The sequence below is a fragment of the Sebastes umbrosus genome, chromosome 13, assembly GCF_015220745.1.
Source record: "Sebastes umbrosus isolate fSebUmb1 chromosome 13, fSebUmb1.pri, whole genome shotgun sequence".
NCBI classification, from domain to species: Eukaryota; Metazoa; Chordata; class Actinopteri; order Perciformes; family Sebastidae; genus Sebastes; species Sebastes umbrosus.
The window spans coordinates 82372-107327 of record NC_051281.1 but is presented as its reverse complement, the minus strand read 5'-3'; the positions used below and the strand labels follow the sequence as shown (position 1 = coordinate 107327).

Genomic DNA, 24956 nt, shown 5'->3' with positions numbered 1-24956 from the left:
GCCAGATCCGTCTCGGTTGGATATGACGATACAGTTTCTACTGGGCTGGATCTGGAGCGCCCCCTTGAACCACTTTACATCGGGGGACCGGCCTCACCAGCGGCTTTGTAATTAAAGGAAACCTCTCCTCCCTCCGAGCACCTAACCGGTTGGATCTGAACCGTGAACGTCGGCGGTTGACCCGTGACCTTGAACATCTTCTCCACCCATTTCTCCGCCTGGCTAACGTCGGGCTTTTTCACCTCGAGGTACGTGGTGCACGTCGTCTGGCCGAATCTGTTGGTGGCGGTGCACGAGTACTCGCCCTCGTACGCCGACGTGACCCGGGTGATTACCAGCGTGTACTCCTCCTTCTCCTCTATCAGCTTGTATATTAAGGAGCTCTTAATCACCTTCCCGTTGTGAGACCACTGAACGGTCGGCTTCGGGAGGCCGGACACTCTGACGGTGAGCCGGGCGGTTTCCCGGCGGTTATGGCCACCGGAGCGAGCTGGCTCAGGAAAACTGGCTTTTCTTTTTTCTTCTCTAAAGAAGAAGAGTAACGTTTGGACTCTGGCTTGAGTTCAGTGTTTCTGGTTTTCTGAGGTAACTGGGACACCAGTGAAGTAGGTCTCCCTCCTGTTCCTCCACGGTGGTGACGCTGGTGCTAGAACTCTCTGTCAGGAAGAATTGAGCAACACTCATAATAAATATCCACAAATCAGACGCCTGTCATATTCACATTGATACTGATAGTTAGGGCCGTCCTCAACCTCAGAACGTCTCAGTCCACTGATAGGCAGGATGCTTAAATATCTTTAAATCTGGTTAAAGACTCATTTATGAATATTGATTTAGATTTTACAGTTAAAGTTAAATAACAATCAAGATGAAATCCCAATTACCTTATTATTAGTTGACTAAGTGATTAAGAGAGGACAGCCCTAATATATATATATATATATATATATACAGTATGAATATACAGCATATATATACATATAAAACATGTTAGAAAGAACGATAAAATCATTTATCACACATAAACAAAAGTAAAGTTCATTCCCCCAAACGGATTGATGATTCTTTGACCTTTTCTCAGCTCTTCTGGTTATAAAACAGAATTTAATTCAACTGCTTTGCTCTCATTCAATTTTTATTATTATTATTAGTATTATTATTAATGTTTAGCGATTAGTCAAATTACCAAAACTTAATTTTTGTAAGAACGGACCTCAGGAATAGGGATGCACCGATCCGATCTTTCCAGTACCGATAGCGATAGCGAGAGCTGGCTTTGGGTATCGGTTGATAACTTAACTTTGTAAAACTAAATGTAACAAAGAAATACATATATATAAATTAACATAAATTGTTTGTTTGTTATTAAATTAATAGATCGTACACAGTAACTTGGTAAAAATTTTACAAAATTATCAGGAATTATAATTCAAATGTGAACCTTTTTAATGCAGCAAGTTGCTCAAAACTTAATTAAAGTTCCAGTATATAATGTATATAGTACATAAATATAAAAGTGAATTGAATAGATTGGTCACCGATAATTAATTAATTACCAAAAAATAAAAAAATAAAAAAAGGAAAATCAGTTTTTGGTAATTAATTAATTAATTACCAAAATTTTCCTTTTTTGTTCAGAATGGACCGACAGGAACGGGTCATTATTTGGTATCGGTACCGACGCTGGTATTAAAACACATTAAATCAGTGGTTCTCAGACTATCGGTACGCTTACCCTCGGTACATATTATTATTATTATTAGGAATAAATCTGCTTCCTGTGTGAACTGTGCATCGCTGACTAGAGTCGTCCTACACTGCTGGATCTGATCATCAGTCATAACGGTACCTGGAGAGACAGATATCTTCTGAGGTGGTACGAGGTGTAAAACGTTTGAGGACCGCTTGAGTTAAATGGTATGAAGTCGGACACATCGTACTGAAGGTAGATTTTGAAACCTGCATTTTGTCTGTAAATTGACAATTAACCAACGGACCGTAGGAACAAACCGACCAACCGCGTTAACACAAAGAGGAAGCTCAGACTCCAACTTTAAATCATTAAATCTTTTATTATATAATCTCTGAAACAAACCAACATGACTTCTGTACAAATAAACTTCTATCTCGACACCAGATGTTCTTTAAATGTACTTATTATCTTACTGGAACGTACTACGCATACACTCCTCAAATTACACGTATTTACAAGTTTAAAAAGTTTCACAGTATTATCCATTTCTTTTTTAAATGTTTACTTCTCTATTATTTAAAATCCTAAAGAGATCGTTCACACTCGGCAAGAAACTAAAATAAATCAGAAAATAAATCAGCGTCAAGCTTTGTAAAATCACTCCAGAGACAAAAACAACCAATCATCTCGAGGTTCCAGATTAACTTCTGATACGACGGCTAATCGTTATTTTAATTAATCGATAAGTATCAATAATGCTGTGATATCAATAAGTAAAATAAATGACTGCTTTTGTATTTATTTCTTATTATTCAAACACGGCGGTGACTCATATGAAACAGAACTTAAATTATTACATTTTTAAATTGTAAATTATTAATATAAATTTATTTCTGGATGATTTTCTTTTCTTCTATAAGATATCAAAGTTTGCTTTCTCATTTAATCGTAATTAGTTTTACTCATTAGTTATTTAGCAATTAGTTAATTAGCAATTATAATTCAATCTGTGTTATTTTAAACAACACAGTTTCTACATGGCATTGCTACTCGGGATCAATAAAGTGATTATCCATCCATCTAAAGACGTGTTATGTGTCATTTGAGCTGCTGCTCTCTGGACGGATGTCACCGTTCAACTGTTGAAACAGTTCGTCCTGATTTATTGATTTCATTCCTGATAATTAAAGGTGGAACATGAATTTTATTTAATTCTCATATTTAATTTCCTAAATGGATTATTTAAAAAGAAAAAAAAGATCGACGTCTTTACTTTGTGGCGTCTCACAAACACTGATCGTCTCTAATTTAACACATTTATAAATGTCAGTGACGCACATAACGAATATTCCGAGTTGTTATCTTCCGTAGTGCTGTTCTGATGTGAACGGCACAACGTTAAAAACATTTTTCTTTGAGCTGCTCGACTTTGAATAAAACAATCGTCAGTGAGCTGTAGATCAAATATCACTTCATAACGTCACGTCAAGTTAAAGCAGCTCACATTTAAATGTTACCGGACAACTAAAGCAAAACAGAAACTCAGAAAATAAAAATAAAACTGTTTACACAACTTACAATAAAGAAAAAAAAAATATTCAACCGCTTGTTTTACCCCCAAAGTTTACATTTATCATCACAAACATTGACTGTTTTCCCCTCAGGACTAACTACAGGCTGGTTGCACAAGAGCCTTCAAACTGTTCTACTGTCAGTCTCAGCGTTGTAACTCTCATAAACAGAACAACAACAAAGAAGAAGAAGAAGAAGAAGAGAACGTTCCTAGAGCTCATAAGGTGGAACTATTTGATGTTTTTTAAGCTGCTGCAGCTTTTAGAGTTTTAATGGTCAGTTATGTTTGTCTTCGACAGTGAAAGTAAAGAAGTATATCGATAAGTAAAGTCAATAGTCCAGCAGCAGAGCTACGCTTTCCGCCATTCTGGACTGAAAGAGAAGACCAGACGCCAGTAAAACGTCTCTCTCCTACCGAGAGACGTACAAAAGTCAAAACTACATTATTTCTATTTATATTGTCATATTTTAAAATGTCTCAATACAAATATTATAAATATTCATACTATTTAACTATTTCACTTATTTATTTATTAAAACTTTTAGAGCATGAAGTGAGCGATGGACATGGAATGGATCCAATGTCCAGTAGACCCACAGACCCACGGATGTAGCCCCGTGGGTCTGATGATGGTTTCATTATGGCGAGGAACATCACTCTGGATTCAGCTGATAGTTCATTTTACCTACTTTAAGGACATAAAGATTTAAATGAGGACTATTGAAGTGTTCCGACAGGGAAGATGATTTACAGACGTCCTCTTACACACAGACTCAGTGGGGTTTTCAGTCCAAAAATGGCGCCATCTAGCTGTTGAGTTTCGCCTCTTTGCTTCTAGAATCTTTGGTGTATCTTGTGTGCAACCAGCCGCTCCGCAGCTCTAAAACACCTTCAGCAGCGCAGCGGTTTTCAATGCACCCGGTCGTGTTCTGGATGATGATTTATACTCGCCAGCATCACTCTGGGTCACGTTAGTAATGAGCAGATTGAAATGGCCTGCGGTTTTCTCCTGGATTATACACCTGCTTGTCTGCGACGCGGGTCGCCATCTTTTGTACCACTCGGCAGAGGGGTTCGGCTTACCGCTAACCAGGACACTGGAGGATAACCGGCGTCCCTACGGCTGCCGTAACGTTAGTCAGCGGGGATGACGCATTTAGGGGACGTCTCAGTCACCTGGAACTGGAAGCTACACATATCGGACGACTTCCCTTTTGAACTCTATCTTGTCATCCTTTTCGCCGGTTCGGCGAACACGTCGAAGTTAACGCTAACGTATTCTCTCCCTGTTCGACTCGTTTCGTTGTCCGTCTTGGCCACCAAGCCTGACCGCCCGCTGCGACTCATCTGCCTCCTGCTCAAACTCAAACTCGAGCTCAATTTCGGACACTTGTTCGCTGTTCAAACGACGTGTTTGCCGACCACCAAGTCGAACTTCTGCGGCTGGACTTTTGCGCTACCGAGGGACACGGCAGTCAACTCCCTGCCTCTGGTCTTCCCTGAGAAAGCTTTGGCGTTCAACACCACCAGAGAGGCCCTACACAGAGTCTCCCCAACCACGTTGATTAGCCCTGCAGGTATACACGCCGCTATCCTGCGTCGTGACTTTAAAGATCTTCAGGAAGTGGTTGTCGCCATCAGATGAGTGCAAGTATTTTTTTGTGTTGAGAGGAATCTTTTTGTCGCCTTTGAACCAGGACACGATGGGAGAAGGAATCCCCATTCAGTGAGCACTTCGAACAACACCGTGGAGCCCTCGGGGGTTTCCATGTCACAGATGGGATTGATGAACCTCGGAGGCATCTCGGTGACCTCGAAAGCTATTTTCAAATCATCGTGCTCCTGGGTGACAAAGTCCCACGGCGCCCTCCTCGTAAATACTCGGCAGCACATCCAAAGATATGATCATGCTCTTGCTTGTCGGCCGTTGTACTCGGGAATGGTGATGATCTTAACCTGTCTCTCAAATTCTTTCACATCGTTTTCATCCAGTTCCACTTCCAGCAGAATCTCCTGAGGAGACGTGAGAACGAGAAGAGTCGTCCTCCTCCACATCAAACTCCATCACATGCTGATGGGTGACGGCAGGCGGGGCAGGCATGAACCTCACTTCCTGCGATACAACGACCACTAAAGCGACACTTCTGGCTTCCCCGACGTAGTTCACAGCCTCGCAGATGTATTCTCCCTGGTCGGCCTTTGTGATGTTGTGAATTGTTAGCGAGCTGCTATCGCCGTCTCTCTCCATTTTAAGTCTGTCGTCTGCCACCAGTTGGGTTTTGTTGCAGAACCACTTCACTTCAGGGGAAGGTAGGCCGAACACCTCGGCGTTAGAACGTCAGCGAGTCGGTTTCAAACACTCTTTTCTTAATGAGAGGTTGAGGAAGGCGGGAGGGATTCCCTGCACTTTCTCCTGAAGGGTTGACAGCCCTAAAGACCCTATTTCCCTTGGTGAGGTACCGATTTCTCGTCCACGTTTATTCCAGGAGGCGTCGTTTCAATGCCCTCGTCACCAGGAGACATCAGGAACTGAAGTGGGGAGAAGAACCTCTCGCTGGAGTCTCCCGTCGAGGGTCGCTTATGTTCTACGGGGGAGAAGGGATACTCCCGAGGGGTCATGAACCCACCGGGTGTATCAGAACTCGGAGTATCGAAGGACGTGTTAGACTTGGGAGTGTGGAAGGACTGAGCGATGGGCTGCGAGACCTCGGTGGACGAGCCCGGGGTGTAGAACCTCCGGCGATCTCGGCTAGCTCTTCGCTCACGGTGCTGCCGATCTCTATGGACATCTCAGACTCAGGGGACAGTGGTCTTCCCCAGTCTGTTGGTGGGTTGTAATAGTCGTACACGGCACCGAAAGTGACATCCTCTTCCTCCATGGAGCCAACTGCTGCCGTTACTTCCTCCAGCTTCGGCCGCTGAGGCCTTGTCCAAAACTACTCCTTCCTGTAAGGATGTGACCTCGCTTTGAGGTCCCCTCAGCAGCCTCAGGAAGGGGTTTACCTCTGCTGTCGACTTTAGGCTTTACAAGTTTAGGTTCTGGATTCACGTGGACATCAAACCTCTCATCTTCACCCTTGATTTGTGTACGAGGCTCAACGACATCACCAGCCATTTCCTCTGTCACGTCGGCTCGGACTCCGGCATACTGAGGAAGACGCCGCTGTCCATAGAGGGCTCTGGGATTGAAATCAGCTCCTCACCGGCGAGTACCGCACCGACAGCCTCACTGTGAATAGAGGAGGATCCTGCAGATGCTCTTTGTCTCTCCGGTTTGAGAGATTCTGAAATGTTTTTGGCCTTAACAACTTCTTCTTCGGCTGGAGCTGAAGTTCTGAGAGAGCGTTTTACTGCAGGAACTTTTTCAGACTGGAAAGGAATAAAGCTGCTAGTCCTGTCAAACGTATGCACCGGTTCCTCCCTCACCATCTCCACTTCACACGCCTCCATTTGCTGAAACGGAGCAGGTTTCTGTGCTTTAGGTCTGACCAGGTGCGGAGACTCCTGCACTTCCTCTACAAAACCGTTTTAACACACCATGTCTTTCTGCTAAAGCTGCTTCAGCATCACCAGACATCGCAGAGATCTCGTCGTCACCCTCCAGAGAGGAGCGGGATGGGGGTTCTTGGAGGAGGCAGGTTTTGGGTGCTTCGGGAGGGGAAACTGATTTTCCTGAAATAGGTTGAGCGAACTCCGGTTTTGCTCCTCACAGGAACAGCTTTGGGAGAACCTGGATTTCCTTTCGTAGCAGCAGCAAGTCTGTCACCACCTTCTGCATGCATGCCTTCAGGTTCAATTACCTGCTCCTGCTGGTCAGGGGAAACGGCCACCGCCGGTATGAACTCCTCAGGGAAAAGTGTTTCCTTTCTCTGCTCCTCTGGAGAAGTCAGTACTGCAACTGGGGAGTCCGACTCAAAAGCTTGTTTAATCTGAGAAACCTTTATCACGGCGGCAGAAGCCGGCAGACCACAGCCGGATACAGTCGGAGGCTCTCTCGAGACAACCGGTCTGGATTTTGGGGCTTTGGCCACCTCGGATGGAGCTTGTGAACTCAGAGGTTTATCTTTCGTCCTGATGAATTCATCCTCAGTGTGAGCGACGGCAGCTTTGTGGAATACGGCAGGTTTCCTGACATCCTCCGGAGACTTCCTCACCATCCCAGACGGAGTAAACCCACCCACCGGCCTCTGAAAACTGCACAGGCTCTGCAACTTGAAATGACACATCGGAGGTGCTTATAACTTCTCCCGCTTTATTTCTAGCAACACATTTGTACACTCCAGCATCGGTGTATGTAAAACTGTGATAAACAGCCTCCTCACTTTATCATCGACCTCAACTCTGTGTTTTTCCGGCCGTGATTTCGAGGCAAGCGTCGTCACAATACCATGTGACTTCTGGGGCCGGCTCGCCTATGATGAGGCACTCTAACACGGCAGTGTTGCCCTCGGAACAGGTGATGTTCTCCAATTCACAGACCACACGAGGAGCTTCACCAACCACGTCAAAGGAGAAGGTAAACTTGTGTTTGACGGTCTGAGAGGCTCCGTCATCGCTTGGCACTTCTGAGGACTTTCTCCGTAAAAGCCTGAGGTTTGTCCTCACTGCCTACCTCCCTCATCTCAGGGAGCGGAAGTGGCGGCGGTGATTCTGATTTCTACAGGCGAGGCGCTAAAAGAGTCATCGCCGCTGCGGCGTTTGTGGATCACCGCCTGAGGCACCTGTAGCGTTGCCTTCCTGAATCCATGTAGGTCTTAAGCTCCGCTTCGATCTCCCGGTTTTCCTCACCCTTCTCCAGCTCCTCTCTAACGACCACCTCCCGTGTGGCTCCTGATGTTCTCACCATCTTTTTGTCAGAGATTTCAAGAGTGCCGTTGCAGATGGATTTGCCGTGTTTATTGGATATGACACAGTCGTATGTGCCCTCGTGGTCGGTTGTCGGATAGAAGACGGTGAGCTTTGATTTGTCCGATTTGCTCATGATGTCATAGTCGGGGTTGTGGGCCAATGGGTGGCCATCTTTAAGCCAGGTGACTGTGGGCAACGGGTCACCCTGGAATTGGCAGGTAAACTCTGACATCTCACCGATATTTGCTTTAACTGAAGATATTTCTTTCACAAATACTGGACGGGAGCCTCCGGCACTTGCATCCCCTTCTGTCATGGAATAAACTCCCTCTTTCAGAGTCGACTCCTCTCGGACTCTCTTCTCCTCCTTCTTTATAGCTCCGAGTTCTGCACTCGTTTCACCTCCCTGTTTTGACCTCATGAATCTCCACTTCTTTCGTCTCTCCTTACACCTCCAAAATCCTTCTGTTGTCTCCATTCGCTGCTCTCTCTGGTAGTTCCCATCTCCTCTCTCATCCCTCTTCCTTCCCTTACGTCTGACTGGAAGTGTTGGCTGCTGGATTTATCTACAGTTATTGCGTATTCCTCCCTGCTGCGCCTCCTCTCGGCCTCTCCTCCCAGATCCTCCTGTGGACTCCGACATGGGGAGCGTCTCCTGACGGAGGAAAACTCTCTGGAAGGTTTATGAGGGCTCTCGCCCCGGGCAAGTTCATATCCCTCGAAGGGCACACTCGTAAGTTGGGTTGGAGAGTATCTCTGAACTGGTGAAGCCTCACGACCCGTCCTATCCTTTACAGAAATAGATTTAGAGTCGTATGCAGTCGGCACACCCGCATGGTGTGGTAAACCAGCATGTGTCGGCCTCGTTATGGAAGAAGACTCACGAGGAGGAGGAGTTGGCTCGCTCCCATGTTGAAGAGGTGAAAGTCTTTTTGTTAAAGCCCCACTAGCAAGATTTGGTGGTGGAGGTGGAAGGTCACTGGGGTGGGTTTCGCCACCACGATGGGGTTCACGGTCAGGAACGTGGGACTCAAACAGCAACCCCGAGCCAGGCTGTTTGCACTGATTGTCCAAAGACCACTCAGACTCCTGTTCAGCTACTTCCTCTTGTTCGACAACATCTTGTTGCCATTTCAGGATGCGCTGAGCCAGCGCTTCCTCCTCGCTCACAAAGTACTCGCTGTCCCTCTGCAACCTCGTCTCGCGGCCCTCCGTTAGCAGCTCGCCACCAGGCGGCCACTGCAGGCTATCGCCCGGCTGATCTTGGAAACCAGCAGGAACTGACTCGCTTAAAAGGAACTTCTCTTTGGTTGTTTTTCCTGGGAGGTCTTCTTGCTGCGCACCACTTCAGGTGGTGGAGTTGATTCTAAAGCAGACGCCTCTGCGACATTTCTTCCGACCTCGGTGGTCCTCTCTGCCCGGACCTGTGAGTAACCCTCCACCCAGTCAGACTCCGGCTTCACAGCTTGCTCTTGTTCCATCAGGACATTCTGCTGCCATTCCATTATCCTCTGATTCAAGGCCTCCTCTTCGCTGGCAAACTTCTCACTTTCATTCTTCAGCTCGGAGATATTCTCCCTGGACAGCTGGAGCTCACGCTCTTCTCTCGTCTTCTCAAACAACATCTTCTCTGCTCTGGCTTTTGTTCCAGGCGATGACTCAGCTTCCACTTCTGCTACTCTAGTTTTTAGTCTGGGGGATTTTTGTGCCAGCACGACTGATGCCTCAGTTTCCAATTCTCCTGGTCTGGTTTTCCTTCTGGCCTTCGGTGAGGGGGCGGAGGTTTCGTCCTGTTCTACTGGATCTTTTACTTTAGGTGGCGTTGACATGGCAGCGTGGTCTACGGGTGCTCTTTTCTCCACCACCGCCTCCTGCTGGGTGTAAATGTGCCCCTCAGGCTCTATGTACTGCAGATCAGTTTCAGGGTTGGGTGTCTCCTCTTCTGACATTCGCATACCGTGCTGCCATTTCCTGATCCGCAGGGCCAGGAGTTTTTCCTCACACTGCATCCGCTCAGCTTCCAGACTCTTCTCATACTGAGCCCTTAAAGGACTCCCCTTCACCCTCCTCTTCATGTGGATCAACTGTTTCTGGTGTTACAGCTTCACTGAGGAACCTCTCTTTGTTAGATTTGACTAGCCTTGGCCTGGGGGACTCTCTGAGTCTGTCCTCTGCGGTTCGAGGCAACGACTCTGCTTCCACTTCTGCTGCTCTAGCCTTCTTTCTGGGGGCTTTTTGTGGTGGTGCCTCACCTCCGAATTCTGCTGATTTGGTTTCCATTGTGGCTGACTTTGTAAGCAAGGAGGCGGACATTTCCATTTTCTTCTCCTCTGTCTTCTCCTTTAGGTGATTTTGGTGTGTTGCACCTTCAGGATCTACCAACCTCGCCTTCATTCTGGGTGATTTATGGAAAGATGAGGGCATGGCCTCAGTTTCTACAGTTTTCTCCATCACTTCCTGCTGGGGGAAAATGTGCCCGGCGGGCTCCATGTACTGCGTCTCTGCCGGCATGGGCAGATCACTTTCCTGTTGAAATGTCTCCTCTTCTGACATCCTACTCCCTTGCTGCCATTTCCTGATCCGCAGGGCTAGGAGTTTTTCCTCACACTGCATCCGCTCAGCTTCCAGACTCTTCCCATACTGAGCCCTCAAAGACTCCCCTTCTTCATGTGGATCATCTGTTTCTGGTGTTGCTATGTCTTCTGGTGTTAGGAACATCTCCCTGATAGATGAGACTGGCTGAGGCCTGGGTGAATCCTCCGCATGAAGAAGAATCACTCTAACAGATTCCCTGCTTTCAGCGTACGTTGTAGTTTCTGGGTATGCTAATGTTTCAGAGTACGGGACTTCAGGGTGACGTAGCTCCACCTCAACCTTCGTAGCCTCCACCTCAACCGCACCGTGACGTTCGCTTACCATTTGCTTGACTCTAGCTTCTACCCGAGATTCGACAAGACTCTTTTTATCCTCCGGTTGTCTCGGAATATTTTACACCTGATTTCCTGATTTCTGTCTCCGGCACCAGCGTATCAACCAACTCACCTCTCATGATCTGAATGGCCCTGGTTCTAGACTGAGGCTCAAATGAATGCCTCATACGAGGTCGAGAGGGCTCCCTGTTTGAGCCTTTACCTCGAGACTCCCTGTGACCGTCCCCCAGATCGAAGGGTCGATTGAAATGCTGGACGTCAGGCAGCGAGGCTGGCTTGACCCTGAGCTTCTCTACGTAATCTGCATAGCTCGACTCGCTGGCAACCGATTCTGACTCAAACTCAGAGGAGGACATGGTGGAGATAGAGAGCCTCTTCTTCTGTTTGACAGCTTTTTGGAGCGTGGTAAGTTTTTGTTCTCACCTCATTGTGAAGGCTCTCGGTTGTCCACTGAACCTGTCGCTGTATCGGTCGCTGCACCGGTCACTAAACTTGTCGCTGAACCTGCCACCGGTGCGCCGGGTCACAGTAGATATCACTGAACCTGTCGTTAAAGCGTTCAGACCTGTCAAACATGGGGGGAGGGGACGGGGCGCGCTCGGAGGCGGTCTCCAAACGTTTGGACTCTTTCTCTACCGTTCTTTCTTTTTGCGTGGGAATCAGACCTGAAGTATACGGTACGCACCAGAGAGGTCTTAGATCGAGATCTTCCCTGATGAACTTTGGACATCTTGTCAAACGGAGACCCGACGCACCGGAGGTCGACCCTAATCTTCCTCCTTTCCTCTGCTCTGCCATGGTGTCTACGCTTTCGTGGGCTTGGCAGAGCGTCGAACGAAGCCCAGGTAGTTAGCGGACTGCTCTTCCCTCAGTGACACCAGAAGTGATGCCGTGGACTCGGCAGAACCCTCGGGGTTTATCGCCATTACCTTATAACTGCCAGAGTCCTTCTCTTTGATGCTATCAATAACCAGACTGGTAGTGTGCAGGTGCATCCTGCTGTCAGTAGAGATCCTACGTCTACGCTCTTTAGGAATAGATTTATTATTATGAAACCACAGGATCGTTGGCGGAGGACATGAGACCAGTTACACTTCAACTCCACCGGTTCTCCTTCCAGGACTGACTGGAACTTTAGTTTCTTAGTGAAAGAAGGTTTCATGTTCTCCGTCCACGAGCTGATGGAGGAGGTTCTGCTGGAGCAGCGATTGGCCGACACCAGGCCGTGATCCAGGAAGTCCTCGGTGTCGGAGAAGGCTCCTCTCAGCTGGCGAGCGGCGCTGAGTTCTGTGCTGCTGTGCGGTGTTCTTCCTTCTTCTTTGCCTTCGTGGTAAAACAGCTCTGCAAACAAAAACAGAAGACGGTCAGAACAACACAGCCTCCAGGGGTAAAACCAAAGAAAAAGGATTTGAATGAATTATTAATGGAAATATTAAACGCATGCTGGGAGTCACAATGCCATAAGAAATAATTTCACTCACCATATTTGTTCGAATAAACGCAAGACTTGATTCTTTTTATTAGAAACCTGCAGGAAGTTTTGATCCTTCGTCTGTGGAAATTTCTTCAAAACATAAATTATTTTATTATCATTAAAAGAGCATAAAGTTTCCAAGGTGGGCTGCTAACATTCACTGGTTTTTTACTTTTTGATAATTTGCTTTATACTTTAATATTCCTTACCTGACTTGCAGACAGGAGAATAAACGCCCTTTCTAATCCTTCAACTTAAGAGGAAGTAAATGATGCACAAGAGGCAAAGCTCTCCTTATCTTAGAGTCCAAAATTTAAACAAATGAAGCAGTAAATTGGGTGAGAAGGCGTTTATTCGAACTAATATAGTTTTACTGGTGTTATTTAGTGCAAACCACAGGAGTCACATCCCACTATCTGCAAGCCAGGCTAAGGAATATTTTTGCAGGAGGACGTTGTCAGTTCCAGATGCAGTGAACCTTCCATATCTTTTAAAGGAGCATTTACAATCCGGGATCTTTAAAAGATACGCATCCTGCGCCCTTATTCTGGGAAAAAGATCAGAAGAACCTTCATGCCAAAAAACGAACTTTTTTGGATGCAAACCGCAAGAAAAAACTGGTACAAGCAAGTTTTATCAGTGCTCGCCTGGGGGAAACCATGAAACCATGAAACATCATCAGAACAACAGGAATACAGAGCAGAGAGAGGAAACACAGAGAGGACATGCTAAGTGGAAACTCAAACATCACTTAAAGGGACAGTTCAACATCATATACCACATATTCATAAACTCTAAAGCAGTCTGTGGATGCAGGTTTATCTATATGTAGATCCAGAATACATGCATCCACACGTCTTGGTTCCACTTTATGAACTCTTTCTTCACATTAAAACCACGACGTTACCTGCTGACAGACCACTTCCAAAGTCAAACATTAACCAAAGGAAACAGAAATCTAGTTAAACTGCCCCTTTTCCACTCTGCCCAATTCTCCCATGTGATCATAATAATAATAATAATGTTGGTGTTTCTGATATGAGATGATGTCCTTACCTTTGACTTCCTGCTCGATCCTGGCTTCGATCTGCTCTCTGACGTGAGTCACTGTGAAGGAAACGAGATGACGTTAGTTCACTGAGGGTTTCCTTCATTCATTCAGAGGATCTGGATTCACAGCTGGATTCACAGCTGGATTCACAGCTGGACTCAAACGTTCCCATCAGAGTTGAGGAAACTTAAACTATCGTCACAAAATGTTTCATTTAACAAAAGTTGAAAGCACAAACCCATTAAAGTAAAGTTATCTACTGAGATTTAATAACTATGAGTTCATTCTTGATCACAGAAATGATGAATTAACTTCAGCTTTTTCCAGATCTTGGAACTAAACCTCATGGTCTTCATCTGCAGATGGAGGGGGCTCAGTAGTCACATGACCTCTGTATGGAATCACATGACCATGTAGAAATAATAAATAAATCCCTGAAGAAGAGCTCTGCAGCGTTAGATTCCACGTCTGACTGAGAGAAGTCTGGTTTATGCTCCCCGTAGTGAAACTGGTCTGACAAAATGACGTCATCACGGCTTTCGCTCGGTGCGCCAAGGCTCCCCAAGATGTCGTGGTGGTCTGTCGTTCACCTCTACATTTCTGTAACTACGAGCAGGTCGGCCAGTACAGACATCTCTACGACCTGTTCACTGAGAGACCGCAGGGGCGGTCACGTGACCGCAGAGACAGTCACATCTCATTAAATACTTGGAGAGAAACAGACAACACTCTGGAGAAAGCATCTGAGAGATCATTTAGTAAAAGCTTTAAAAAGGTTTGATGTAAAGAGTGGCGTCCTGAGGGAAGCACCGAGAGACAGGAAGTCGTTTAGACTTGGAGGTCAGCGACAGTAATAATTACAGTACACAGATATAACGTTTGGCGGTACGTACATGTTTAGTGTTTACTACTGTTGCCAGGCAACTACTTTCCCTTCTGGTACCACTCGTTGACTTCTTACTGAACCACAGAATATTTTGTTTCGATGCCTCCGGGTGTTTCGGAGCATACTGCAACCAACATCATGCTGAGCAGAAATGCTTCTGTCCACGCCATCTACGGAGGCCCACGCCACGGAGTCTCACGCGAGTATGACCAAAGCTTTAAGGTGCTGACACACCAAGCCGACGGTCGGCCGTCGGACAGTTTGGGGCCGTCGGTGAGCGTCTAGATTATTTTGCTGAAGGACTATTTCCAAGATCAAGAATGAATGTTCTGGCTCATAAAAGAAGAAGAAGGTTGAGGTTGTTCTTCTGTAACTTCTTCTCTTGTTGCATTAAACTGGTCGCTACAGCAGGTTTGTATTTTCATGCTTTGTTGACACATGTTGAGAATCAAACAATGCAAACGCACATCTGTAAGAAACAAGGTGAAGGACAGCAACACAGACATTACAGAACAGGAATCAGACACAGGAAGGGTTTGGTTTCCCTGCAGGGTGGAGTACGACGGAGGAGGTTATACATGTGAGGAGGAGGAGGAGGAAGGAGTTTGTTCCTTTGGGGAGTGATGAGGAAGGTGATAATCTCAGGATTCAAACACACTTGGTGCATCTTTGTGGAACTGTGAGGTTAGTGAACTCTGGAGGAAGGACGTCCCGAAATAAAGAAATATATCACCACATGTATCCATCAGAGATTAACGGAGGTTCAGATAACAAGGAGTTAGGAGAGACAAAGATTAAAGATCAGGACATCAGGCGATAAGAGTTTATCTGGAGACGATAAGGAGGAACTGGAGGGTGAATTAATGTCGCATGAAGAGGAGGGTTTATTTCAGCCGACGGGTCCAGACGTTACCTTCTTCTTCTTCTTTGGTTACGGCGAGGGTGGCCGAGCACGCGGCCTCTCCGGCGGTATTGGCGGCCCTGCAGGTGTACTGCCCCGCATGCTCGGAGAAAGCATCGACTATGATGAGCATGGCGGTGCTGGACACCTCGTCGTAGTGGAACACCACGTTCTTGGTGGGCCGGACCGGCTGGCGGTTGTGGAACCAGCTGATATCAGGCTTCGGCGTGCCGGACACGCACGCGTGAAAGCGCGCCACCTCCCCGTGTGGCACCGTGCAGCTCTCGATGGGCTGGATGAAAACGGGCTTTTGGCCGATGGAAGGTTTCTTGATGCTGGTGAGGCTGGTGGAGATGGGCTGCTGAGACTCAGCGGGCCGCTCGGCGCTCTGTTTGAGCCCTGAAAGGAAGCGTGTTCATTCACTGCATGTGCTTTATGTCACGTATGTTCATCCCAGTCAGCACAGTTTGGGTGGTTTCCAGTTTGAGACCAAGAAACTGTCAGACTAAACTACCAAACTGTTCAAATGCCTGAAACTACTTTTTTTAGCTTTAAAACTGAGCCCACTAAAACCTAGAAATCACAAGTTGCATTTAGGCGTTGAAGAAGTTAGTGGCGTTAACTTTAACAGCCCTATAAAAGACATAAAACAACCACAGAGAGACTCTAAGGGCGTTTTCACATCAGGTACGATTGATCCGTACCGTGCCCAAGTACGATTGCCCCCCTCTCCGGTCGTCGTTAGGCTTTCCAACAATCACCAACTCTGGTTTGGTCTAAATAAACTCTGATTTCACAGAGTTTGATGTGAAAATATGCCGACTCTACACGTTGTGAGGACTTAACTTCAAAATGCTGTTCTACCAGATTCAGCTTCTTTGAGTCGTTTCACCTTCAAACCACTGAACTGGTGCTCACTGGGAGGACTGGTTGAGGTTCTGGTGTCAGAACTCCACCACAACAAAACATCTACACGTGGTGACAGATCACAGTAAGAACCTAAATAAAGACGTCTGACATGAACATCCATCAGTTACTGTGATATAATATATAATATATGACCTGGATGGAAACATCTGCTTTCACTCATTTATTCAGGCTTTTCTTTTATTTGTCACCAGTCTGTCTGTCAACACTATGACAGCGGTCACTATGGAAACCAACAGCGGTTACTATGGAAACTAACAGTGGTCACTATGGAAACCAACAGTAGTCACTATGGAAACCAACAGTAGTCACTATGGAAACCAACAGCGGTCACTATGGAAACCAACAGCGGTCACTATGGAAACCAACAGTGGTCATGGCTGATAAGTAGTTTATAGGCTGCTCATGTATATTTAACAACACTGTTAATCTGTGATGATTTTATATATATATAAATATCAGTAAGTTAGAATCTACGGCCCCGACCACGACTCTGATAGTTAATCTCAGATTAACAGTCTTAATAAATGAGATGTGAGCAGCGTTCGTTGTCTCCAGGTGAGACCCTTCAGTGGGTGATGATCTGGAGATCAAGATGACCCATGACGGCTGTTATTCACCGTTACAGTCGGTTTGTTGGTGATGAACTTACCGTCCAGGGTGAGAGTAGCGGAGCAGGAGACTCTGCCGGCGTTGTTGGTGGCCACGCAGGTGTACTCGCCCTCGTCCTCAGGGTAAACCCTGGAGATCTCCAGCTGACAGCTGTCGTCAAACTGAGACATCCTGAAGAAGTCGGACTGCTTGATCTCCTTCTCGATGTGGAACCAGCTAATCTTCACATCTGGACAGAGGACAGGGACGTTAGTGTGGCGGCGGCGGGCTGGACTCAGTGATGAACATGTCCTCTAATGGTCCGCTCACACCAGCATTTAAAAACAACAACATTTCACTGTGAAATCAGTTCATTCCTATCGAATCGATTGATTCACTTGTGGGGGAAATTTTTGTGTCGAGTACTGTCACACGGTGAACCGATAGTAGAAAGGTATCGCGATACCCCGTTTTATTAGTAGTGGTACTTTAAGAGGAACCGTGAGTAATGCAGCGCTCTGCTTTAGAGGATGCCAGTTGTTGAACGGATGAAGATAAAGTTAGTGGACGGTCTTCTTTTAGCTCCGTTTTGTTGTCCAACTCCTTTTAGCTCCGTTTTTGGTCTCCACCGACTCCTGAGGGAAATATCCGTCTCTTTAGCTGCTAAATGCTCCACTATGTTCACCAGCTGGTCTCTAACCGGGTCTGTCTGGTGTGTCGAGGCTATGAGAGCCGTGAGACTGAACCAGACGGACAAACAACTATATGAAACTCACTATAAAGACACACAACAGACACAGAATCGTTTTCTTACCGTCTCCGCGGACTCTGCACTGGAAGCGAGCCGGTTCTCCCTCGCGGGTGGAGGTGCTGGCGATGGGCGAGATGACGACAGGAGGAGCGACGGTAGCAGCCGAGTCTGGAGACACCACCTCCGACACTACAACGCACACAACACAACACAACACACCTGCATCTGTACACGTCCAGATTTTCACGTCGGTCTGTGTTTCACAGGTGTATCTAACATCCCGTCTTACCTTCCACATTGAGCGACGCGGTGCTCGTGGCGGTGCCGTAGTCGTTCTTGGCCTCGCAGTGGTAGACGGCGGCGTCCTCGGGGAACACCTCGATCAGCAGCAGCGAGTGCTCGTTGCCGTCGTGGAGGAACTTGCACTTGAAGCCCGGCGACAGCGCCTGGGAGTTTTTGTACCAGAACACCTGAGGCTGAGGAACGCCGCTCACCTGCACAGAGAAGCGAGCGGGTTTACCGGCCTCCACCGACTGGGCTCCATGTGGCGGAGGATCTGAGGAGGCTCCGGGACTGAACCGGACAGGAAACACAAAGAGAGAACCGGTGAGGAACGACAATTCAACACATCAACAACCATGTGACCTTCAGGAGCGAGCGAGTCGACGTGTCCTGCTGGACTCACTGTTGACACGGAGCGTCATGGTGCTCCTGTTCTTGCCGGCGATGAAGGTGTACTCGCCGGCGTCGCTCCGGTACGTCTCGGAGATGGTGAGGCGGTGCAGCTTCCTGATGGTGACGTAGTTGAACCGCTCCTCCACCGAGAACTGGATCTCCACGCCGTTCCTCAGCCAGCGGCCCTCCACGTCGTCCTCGTTCACCTCGAACTCGAAGGTCGCCCTGTGTTTCTCCAGAACCTACCACAGAAGAAGAAATCATCCTGTTACTTAGCCGGAATGAGCCACAAATGGAACCGTGTGCTACCGTACCACTCCCCTCATTAACTACACTAGGAATATACTGATAGAAATACTGATTCAAATAAACGTCTCACCGTGATTTCACGATCGGCAGGTTCAGAGATCCGGATGTCGCGGCCCTCCACGGTCAGCTGGGCCTTGGAGACGCTGGATCCGGCCACCACCGAATACTCTCCGGCATCGGACATACGAACCGTCTGGATCATCAGACGGTGGACGTACTTCTCTGCTGTCACGACGAACCTGAACACAACACGGACAACAACGACGGCTCAGATTCGACCTTTTTAAAAACAGTTAGTTATCAGGAGTTAATAAACGTTTCCTACCGATCCTCGGTCATGTCCAGCTCCTGGCCGTCCTTCATCCACATCACCTGGACGTTGGGCTCAGAGATCTCACACTCAAAGATGGCCTTCTTCTTCTCTGTGATCTTGATGTCTTTAATCTTCTTGGTGAACTCGATCAGACGAGCTGAAAACAACAACAACAACAACGTTCATGAATCTGCAGTCTAAAGGTTTCGGCATGTCGTTGACAGTAAACGTGCACGGCGTCCCCGTTACCTTCCACGAACAGGTTGGCGGCGCTGGCGGCGGAACCGGACACGAACTGGTACTCTCCCCCGTCCCCGAAGTGGACGTTGCGGATGGTGAGCGAGTGCGTGAGCTGCCGGCTGCGGACCTGGCAGCGGTCCGATGACTTCACCTCCACGCCGTTCTTCAGCCACTTGTAGGTGACGCCCTCGTAGTTGACGGTGACCTCGAAGGTGATGGTGTCTCTCTCCTGAGCGTTCAGGTCCTTCAGCATGGACGTGATGAGGACAGCTGCAGGAGGACACGTTACAAACATCTTATTATGAAGATCACTTCTTAAGGTCCATTTTAGCTTCATTATACTTTTAATTAAACAGGAGAACTCTGCATTGAGCAGGATATCGTAGTATAATTTACTATTCTGAACGGAGGAAGAATCCTCCTTTAAGAGTTCACATTAACAAGTTCAATATTCTTTAACCACTGTTTCACACCGGCGGTTAAAGCTTTCAGGTCTGTGGATAATAATACAGGATAATAAAAAACTAAATACAGATTGTGCATTATTACAACTTTAGTATTTGTTTTTATTTTTGCCTTCGTTAGACAGAAGACAGAGTGGACATGGAGGGACGGAGTGGACATGGGGGACAGAGAGAGACGAAGGGGCTCCAATAATCAGAATCAATAATCATATTTACTGGATTATTTTGGGTCGATCTTTTAAACGTCTGATTTGTTATTTTATAAAAAGTGTCACACGTTTAATTAAATGTGGTGAAATGATTCACGGTACGATTAACGGTGATCTTAGTTAACGGTGATCTTAGTTAACGGTGATCTTAGTTAATGGTGATCTTAGATAACGGTGATCTTAGTTAACGGTGATCTTAGTTAACGGTGATCTTATTTAACGGTGATCTTAGTTAATGGTGATCTTAGTTAACGGTGATCTTAGTTAACGGTGATCTTAGATAACGGTGATCTTAGTTAACGTGATCTTACGGTTAACGGTGATCTTAGTTAATGGTGATCTTAGATAACGGTGATCTTAGATAACGGTGATCTTGGTTAACGGTGATTTTGGTTAATTGTGATCTTAGTCAACAGTGATCTTAGTCAACAGTGATCTTAGTTAACGGTGATCTTACGGTTAACAATGATCTTAGTTAACGGTGATCTTAGTTAACAGGGATCTTAGTTAACGGGGATCTTACGGTTAATGGTGATCTTACGGTTAACGGTGATCTTAGTTAACGGTGATCTTAGTTAACGGTGATCTTAGTTAGCGGTGATCTTAGTTAACGGGGATCTTAGTTAACGGTGATCTTAGTTAACGGTGATCTTACGGTTAACGGTGATCTTACGGTTAACAGTGATCTTAGTTAACAGTGATCTTACGGTTAACGGTGATCTTAGTTAACGGTGATCTTACGATTAACGGTGATCTTAGTTAACGGGGATCTTACGGTTAACGGTGATCTTAGTTAACGGTGATCTTACGGTTAACGGTGATCTTATTTAACGGTGATCTTAGATAACGGTGATCTTAGATAACGGTGATCTTAGTTAACGGTGATCTTAGATAACGGTGATCTTAGTTAACGGGGATCTTAGTTAACGGTGATCTTAGTTAACGGTGATCTTACGGTTAACAGTGATCTTAGTTAACAGTGATCTTAGTTAACAGTGATCTTACGGTTAACGGTGATCTTAGTTAACGGTGATCTTACGATTAACGGTGATCTTAGTTAACGGGGATCTTACGGTTAACGGTGATCTTAGTTAACGGTGATCTTACGGTTAACGGTGATCTTAGTTAACAGGGATCTTAGTTAACAGTGATCTTAGTTAACGGTGATCTTAGTTAACGGTGATCTTACGGTTAACGGTGATCTTAGTTAACGGGGATCTTAGTTAACGGTGATCTTACGGTTAACAGTGATCTTAGTTAACAGTGATCTTAGTTAACAGTGATCTTACGGTTAACAGTGATCTTAGTTAACGGTGATCTTACGATTAACGGTGATCTTAGTTAACGGTGATCTTAGTTAACGGTGATCTTAGTTAACGGTGATCTTACGGTTAACAGTGATCTTAGTTAACAGTGATCTTAGTTAACAGTGATCTTACGGTTAACAGTGATCTTAGTTAACGGTGATCTTACGATTAACGGTGAGCGTGGCGGACACGCGGTCGTTGCCGCAGACGAAGGTGTACTCTGCAGAGTCGTCCCTGCTGGTGTTCATGATCTTCAGCTGGTGGAGTTTCCCCTGAACCACGATCCTGAACTTCTCGCTCATCTCGATCTCCACGCCGTTCTTCAGCCAGGTGGACGGCACGTTGAAGTGAGAAACCTCACACTCGAACGTGGCCACCTGGGTCTCCGGGAGCTGGACGCTCTTCAGGGGTTTGGTGACTCGCAGGGCTGCAGGAGAAACAACACCAGAGTTACACCAGATGTTAGAGTCAGCGTCTCAACGTCCAATCAGTATTATTATTGTTAATATGATGATGATGAATCGGACGCGGCGTACCCTCCACGGTGAGCACGGCGCTGCACTGCAGGTGTCCGACCACGGCGCTGTACTCCCCGGCGTTGTTGCTGTCTACGTTCTGCAGCACCAGCTTGTGAGCTTTGCGCTCTGACAGGATCTTACACTTGTCGCTGGACTTGAGCTCTGAGCCTTTAAACATCCACCTGACGGGGATGTCGTCATGTGACAGGCTCATCTCGAAGGAGGCGGTTCCGTCCAACAGCGACGTCACGTCCTTGATCTTCTTCACGATTTTGATCGCTGCAGAAACAAGAAGGAATGTGAATGTTTAGATCCTAGATGGAGGTACTGGATGGATGTGTAATGGTGCATTATGGGTAGTAAATCAGTGGTACTCACTCTCCACGGTGAGCCTGGCGTTGGCCGACAGTTTGCCCAATTTGAAGGAATAGACGGACTCGTCTTGCGTGTTGCAGTTCTTCACCTTCAGCATGTGCACCGTGCCGTCGGACGTGATCTCGTACTTGTCGCTGTTCTGCAGCTCCACGCCGTTCTTGATCCACTGGGATCCCTTCACGTCCAGGTGGGTGAGCTCCAGCGTGAACACCGCCTCCTGGGTCTCCGTCACCGTCTGGTTCCTCAGAGTCTTCTTGATCTTCACCGCTGGAGACGGAGAAACACGACTCGGTGAAATAACATCCAAGAAACAACATACGGAGATGTTTAAACTCTCGCCAACCGGGCTGTTCTATATGTATACGTATATATATATATATATATATATATACGTATATATATAGAACCAAAGGTCAACGTTGACTTTTCTTACGTAGCTCACGTAAGTACGTTAGTATAGTACGTTAACAAACATACTTATTTTAAACCTAACCAAGTCGTTTTTGCGCAGGTGCACTGATGACATTTTGAAAGAAAGACAGAGATCCGTTAAACGTACCCTCCACCCGGAGGTTGGCAGTGGTCTTGGAGTTGGCCACCTGGTAGGTGTACTCTCCGACGTCCTGCGGTCTGGTGATGACGATGACGAGGCGTCTGACGGCGCCGTCCACCTCGCTCACCACGTTCTCACTGAAGTTCACGTACTGACCCTCCTTCAGCCACCTGCCCTCGGCGTTAGCGTTGGCGACTTTGCACTCCAACAGGGCGGTCTGAGACTCCGCCACCGTCACATCCTGCAGGGGCCTTGTGATGGCGCCACCTGATGGCGGCACAGAGACACGGTTAGTTTTAGGATTCTGGGGCAACAGGGCAGCGCCACATACAGGTATTCCACTAAAAGTCAAGGCCACGCCCCTTTTGGGGATAGAAAACTGAAGATTTTCTAGGCTTCATTGTAATTTGACATATGTAGTGAATTAAATAGTGAAAATAAGCTATTGCTTATTTTTCTGGGGATCCCCTGGAACTCCCTCAAGGACCACTGGGGGTCCCTGGACCCCTGGTTGAGAACCACTCCTGTAAACACTGTGTCACCCTGCTGTAACCTTTATTGGACTGCTCTATCGTGACGGTTCTTGAGAGTCATTTATTCGTACCAGAGACGGTGAGCTTGGCACTGGATGTCTTTTCGCCGGCGTGGAACGTGTACTGGCCCTCCTCGTCCTTCATGGCGTCGATGACCGTCAGAGAGTGAGCCGTGCCTTTGGACTCCAGCTTGTATTTGGGTCCAGGTTTGAGCTGCTGGTTCCTGAACGTCCAGACCGGGGCGATGCCGGGGTGAGAAACTTCGACGTTAAAGGTGACGTTCTGGGACTCTGAGCACACTTTGTCCTCCATGTGCTTCACGATGTGGACCTCTGTGAGAACAACAACCTGGTTAGAACACGGACTGGAACCAGGACCTGAGAAGAGGATGATGGGAAAATAAAATCTTACGTTCGACAGTCAGGCTGCAGCTGGTGTCGACCTTGCCGACCACCAGTTTGTAGCGTCCTTCATCAGAAGCGTAGGTCCGGGTGAACACCAGGCGCTGCTTGGCGCCCTTCGCAACCATCTGTATTCGGTCGCTGGGCATCAGCAGTTTGTCGTTGTGGTACCATTTGACGGAGATGACGTCCTGAGCGGAGATCTTGGCCTCTAGAACGGCCTTGGTGCCCTCAATGGAGGACACGTCCTTCAGCGGCACCACAATGTCAATAGCTGGAAGGAAAGACAACAGAGATGGACGAGTTCAGTGTGTTCTAGTGGTTGTTGACGTCAGGCATCACTCAGATCTGATACTGATTCGGACTCTTACTCTGAACGCTGAGTTTGCCCGAGGTGGAGATGTCTTGGGCGGGAACCACGAAGGAGTAGGAAGCGGCGTCCTCTCTGCTGACGTTCTCCACCAGCAGCTTGTGAACCTGCTTGTCAATCACGATGTGGACGCGGTCCGAGGCGGAGATGGCCTGGCCGCTCTTCATCCAGGTTCCCTCGACGTTCTCCTGGGAGAACCTGACCTCCAGCTGAGCGATGTCGCCCTCGCACACTGTCAGGTCGGTCAGCGGCTGCATCAGGGTCACCGGGCGCACTGAAGGTAGAGAAACACCGTAATTATGACATCGCACTACAGCCACCGATGACTGAATCACAACATCCATCCATCATCTTCCTTATCCGGCAAGGCCTATGGAAAGGAGGATGGGTCACCAATGCGTCATATCTTTGGGGTACAACACATGCGCAGTAAAATCTGGCCTGCACTCACCGAAATTGAGCCAATCGCAACGCAGGACTGCAGCTTCAGTTACACTGCACATGTGTTAAACCCCGTACTTATAGACCGATGTCCGCCTGTGACCCAGCCTCCTTTCATTTAATGTTCTCTTTATTGAGAACAACAAATCATTTACAAGTCCCAGAAGGCACTAAGATAAGAACCCCTCAATCAGAAGGAGTATTAATAAATTGGCGAGGAGATTCCTGTTGAGAATACGACTAAAAGAAAACTTAGCTCCACATCCTTCCCTACTCTGTAAAGTTGCTTACGTTTCATCTTCAGCGAGGCGCTGGTCCTCAGATCTCCACATACGAAGGTGTATTTGCCCTGGTCTCCTTTCCTGACATCTTTGACGGACAGGGTTTGTCTTCCTCGGCGGGACGACATGGTGTATTTACTGCTGGGAGAGAGCTCCTTGTCTCCAAAGAACCAGCTGCCCTCGGCGTCCTCACGGGACAGTTCGACCTCAAACTCTCCGGAGTAGGTCTCCGGCACCTCGATGTTCTCCATGGGTTTAATGAGCTCCAGGGCAGCACCTGGGTACAGAACCACATCAACAACCGTTATTCACCAAATCCCCCCCAGATAAAACCAAAGGTGG

The 24956-nt window shown here is 47.2% G+C and overlaps 1 protein-coding gene across 1 annotated transcript in view; it reads right to left on the bottom strand.

The window, feature by feature from the left end:
* Positions 1–24956, bottom strand: part of ttn.2 (titin, tandem duplicate 2) — a 229072-nt gene that overhangs the window by 174134 nt on the left and 29982 nt on the right. The window contains 22 exon segments of the mRNA XM_037790082.1: positions 1–87; positions 90–463; positions 466–615; positions 618–656; positions 13575–13625; positions 15369–15744; positions 16910–17124; positions 17689–17814; positions 17915–18160; positions 18163–18198; positions 18311–18542; positions 18680–18848; positions 18935–19079; positions 19172–19432; positions 21309–21569; positions 21679–21939; positions 22039–22302; positions 22595–22855; positions 23193–23453; positions 23533–23796; positions 23894–24166; positions 24625–24891. Coding sequence (XP_037646010.1) covers positions 1–87; positions 90–463; positions 466–615; positions 618–656; positions 13575–13625; positions 15369–15744; positions 16910–17124; positions 17689–17814; positions 17915–18160; positions 18163–18198; positions 18311–18542; positions 18680–18848; positions 18935–19079; positions 19172–19432; positions 21309–21569; positions 21679–21939; positions 22039–22302; positions 22595–22855; positions 23193–23453; positions 23533–23796; positions 23894–24166; positions 24625–24891 — 4619 coding nt within the window.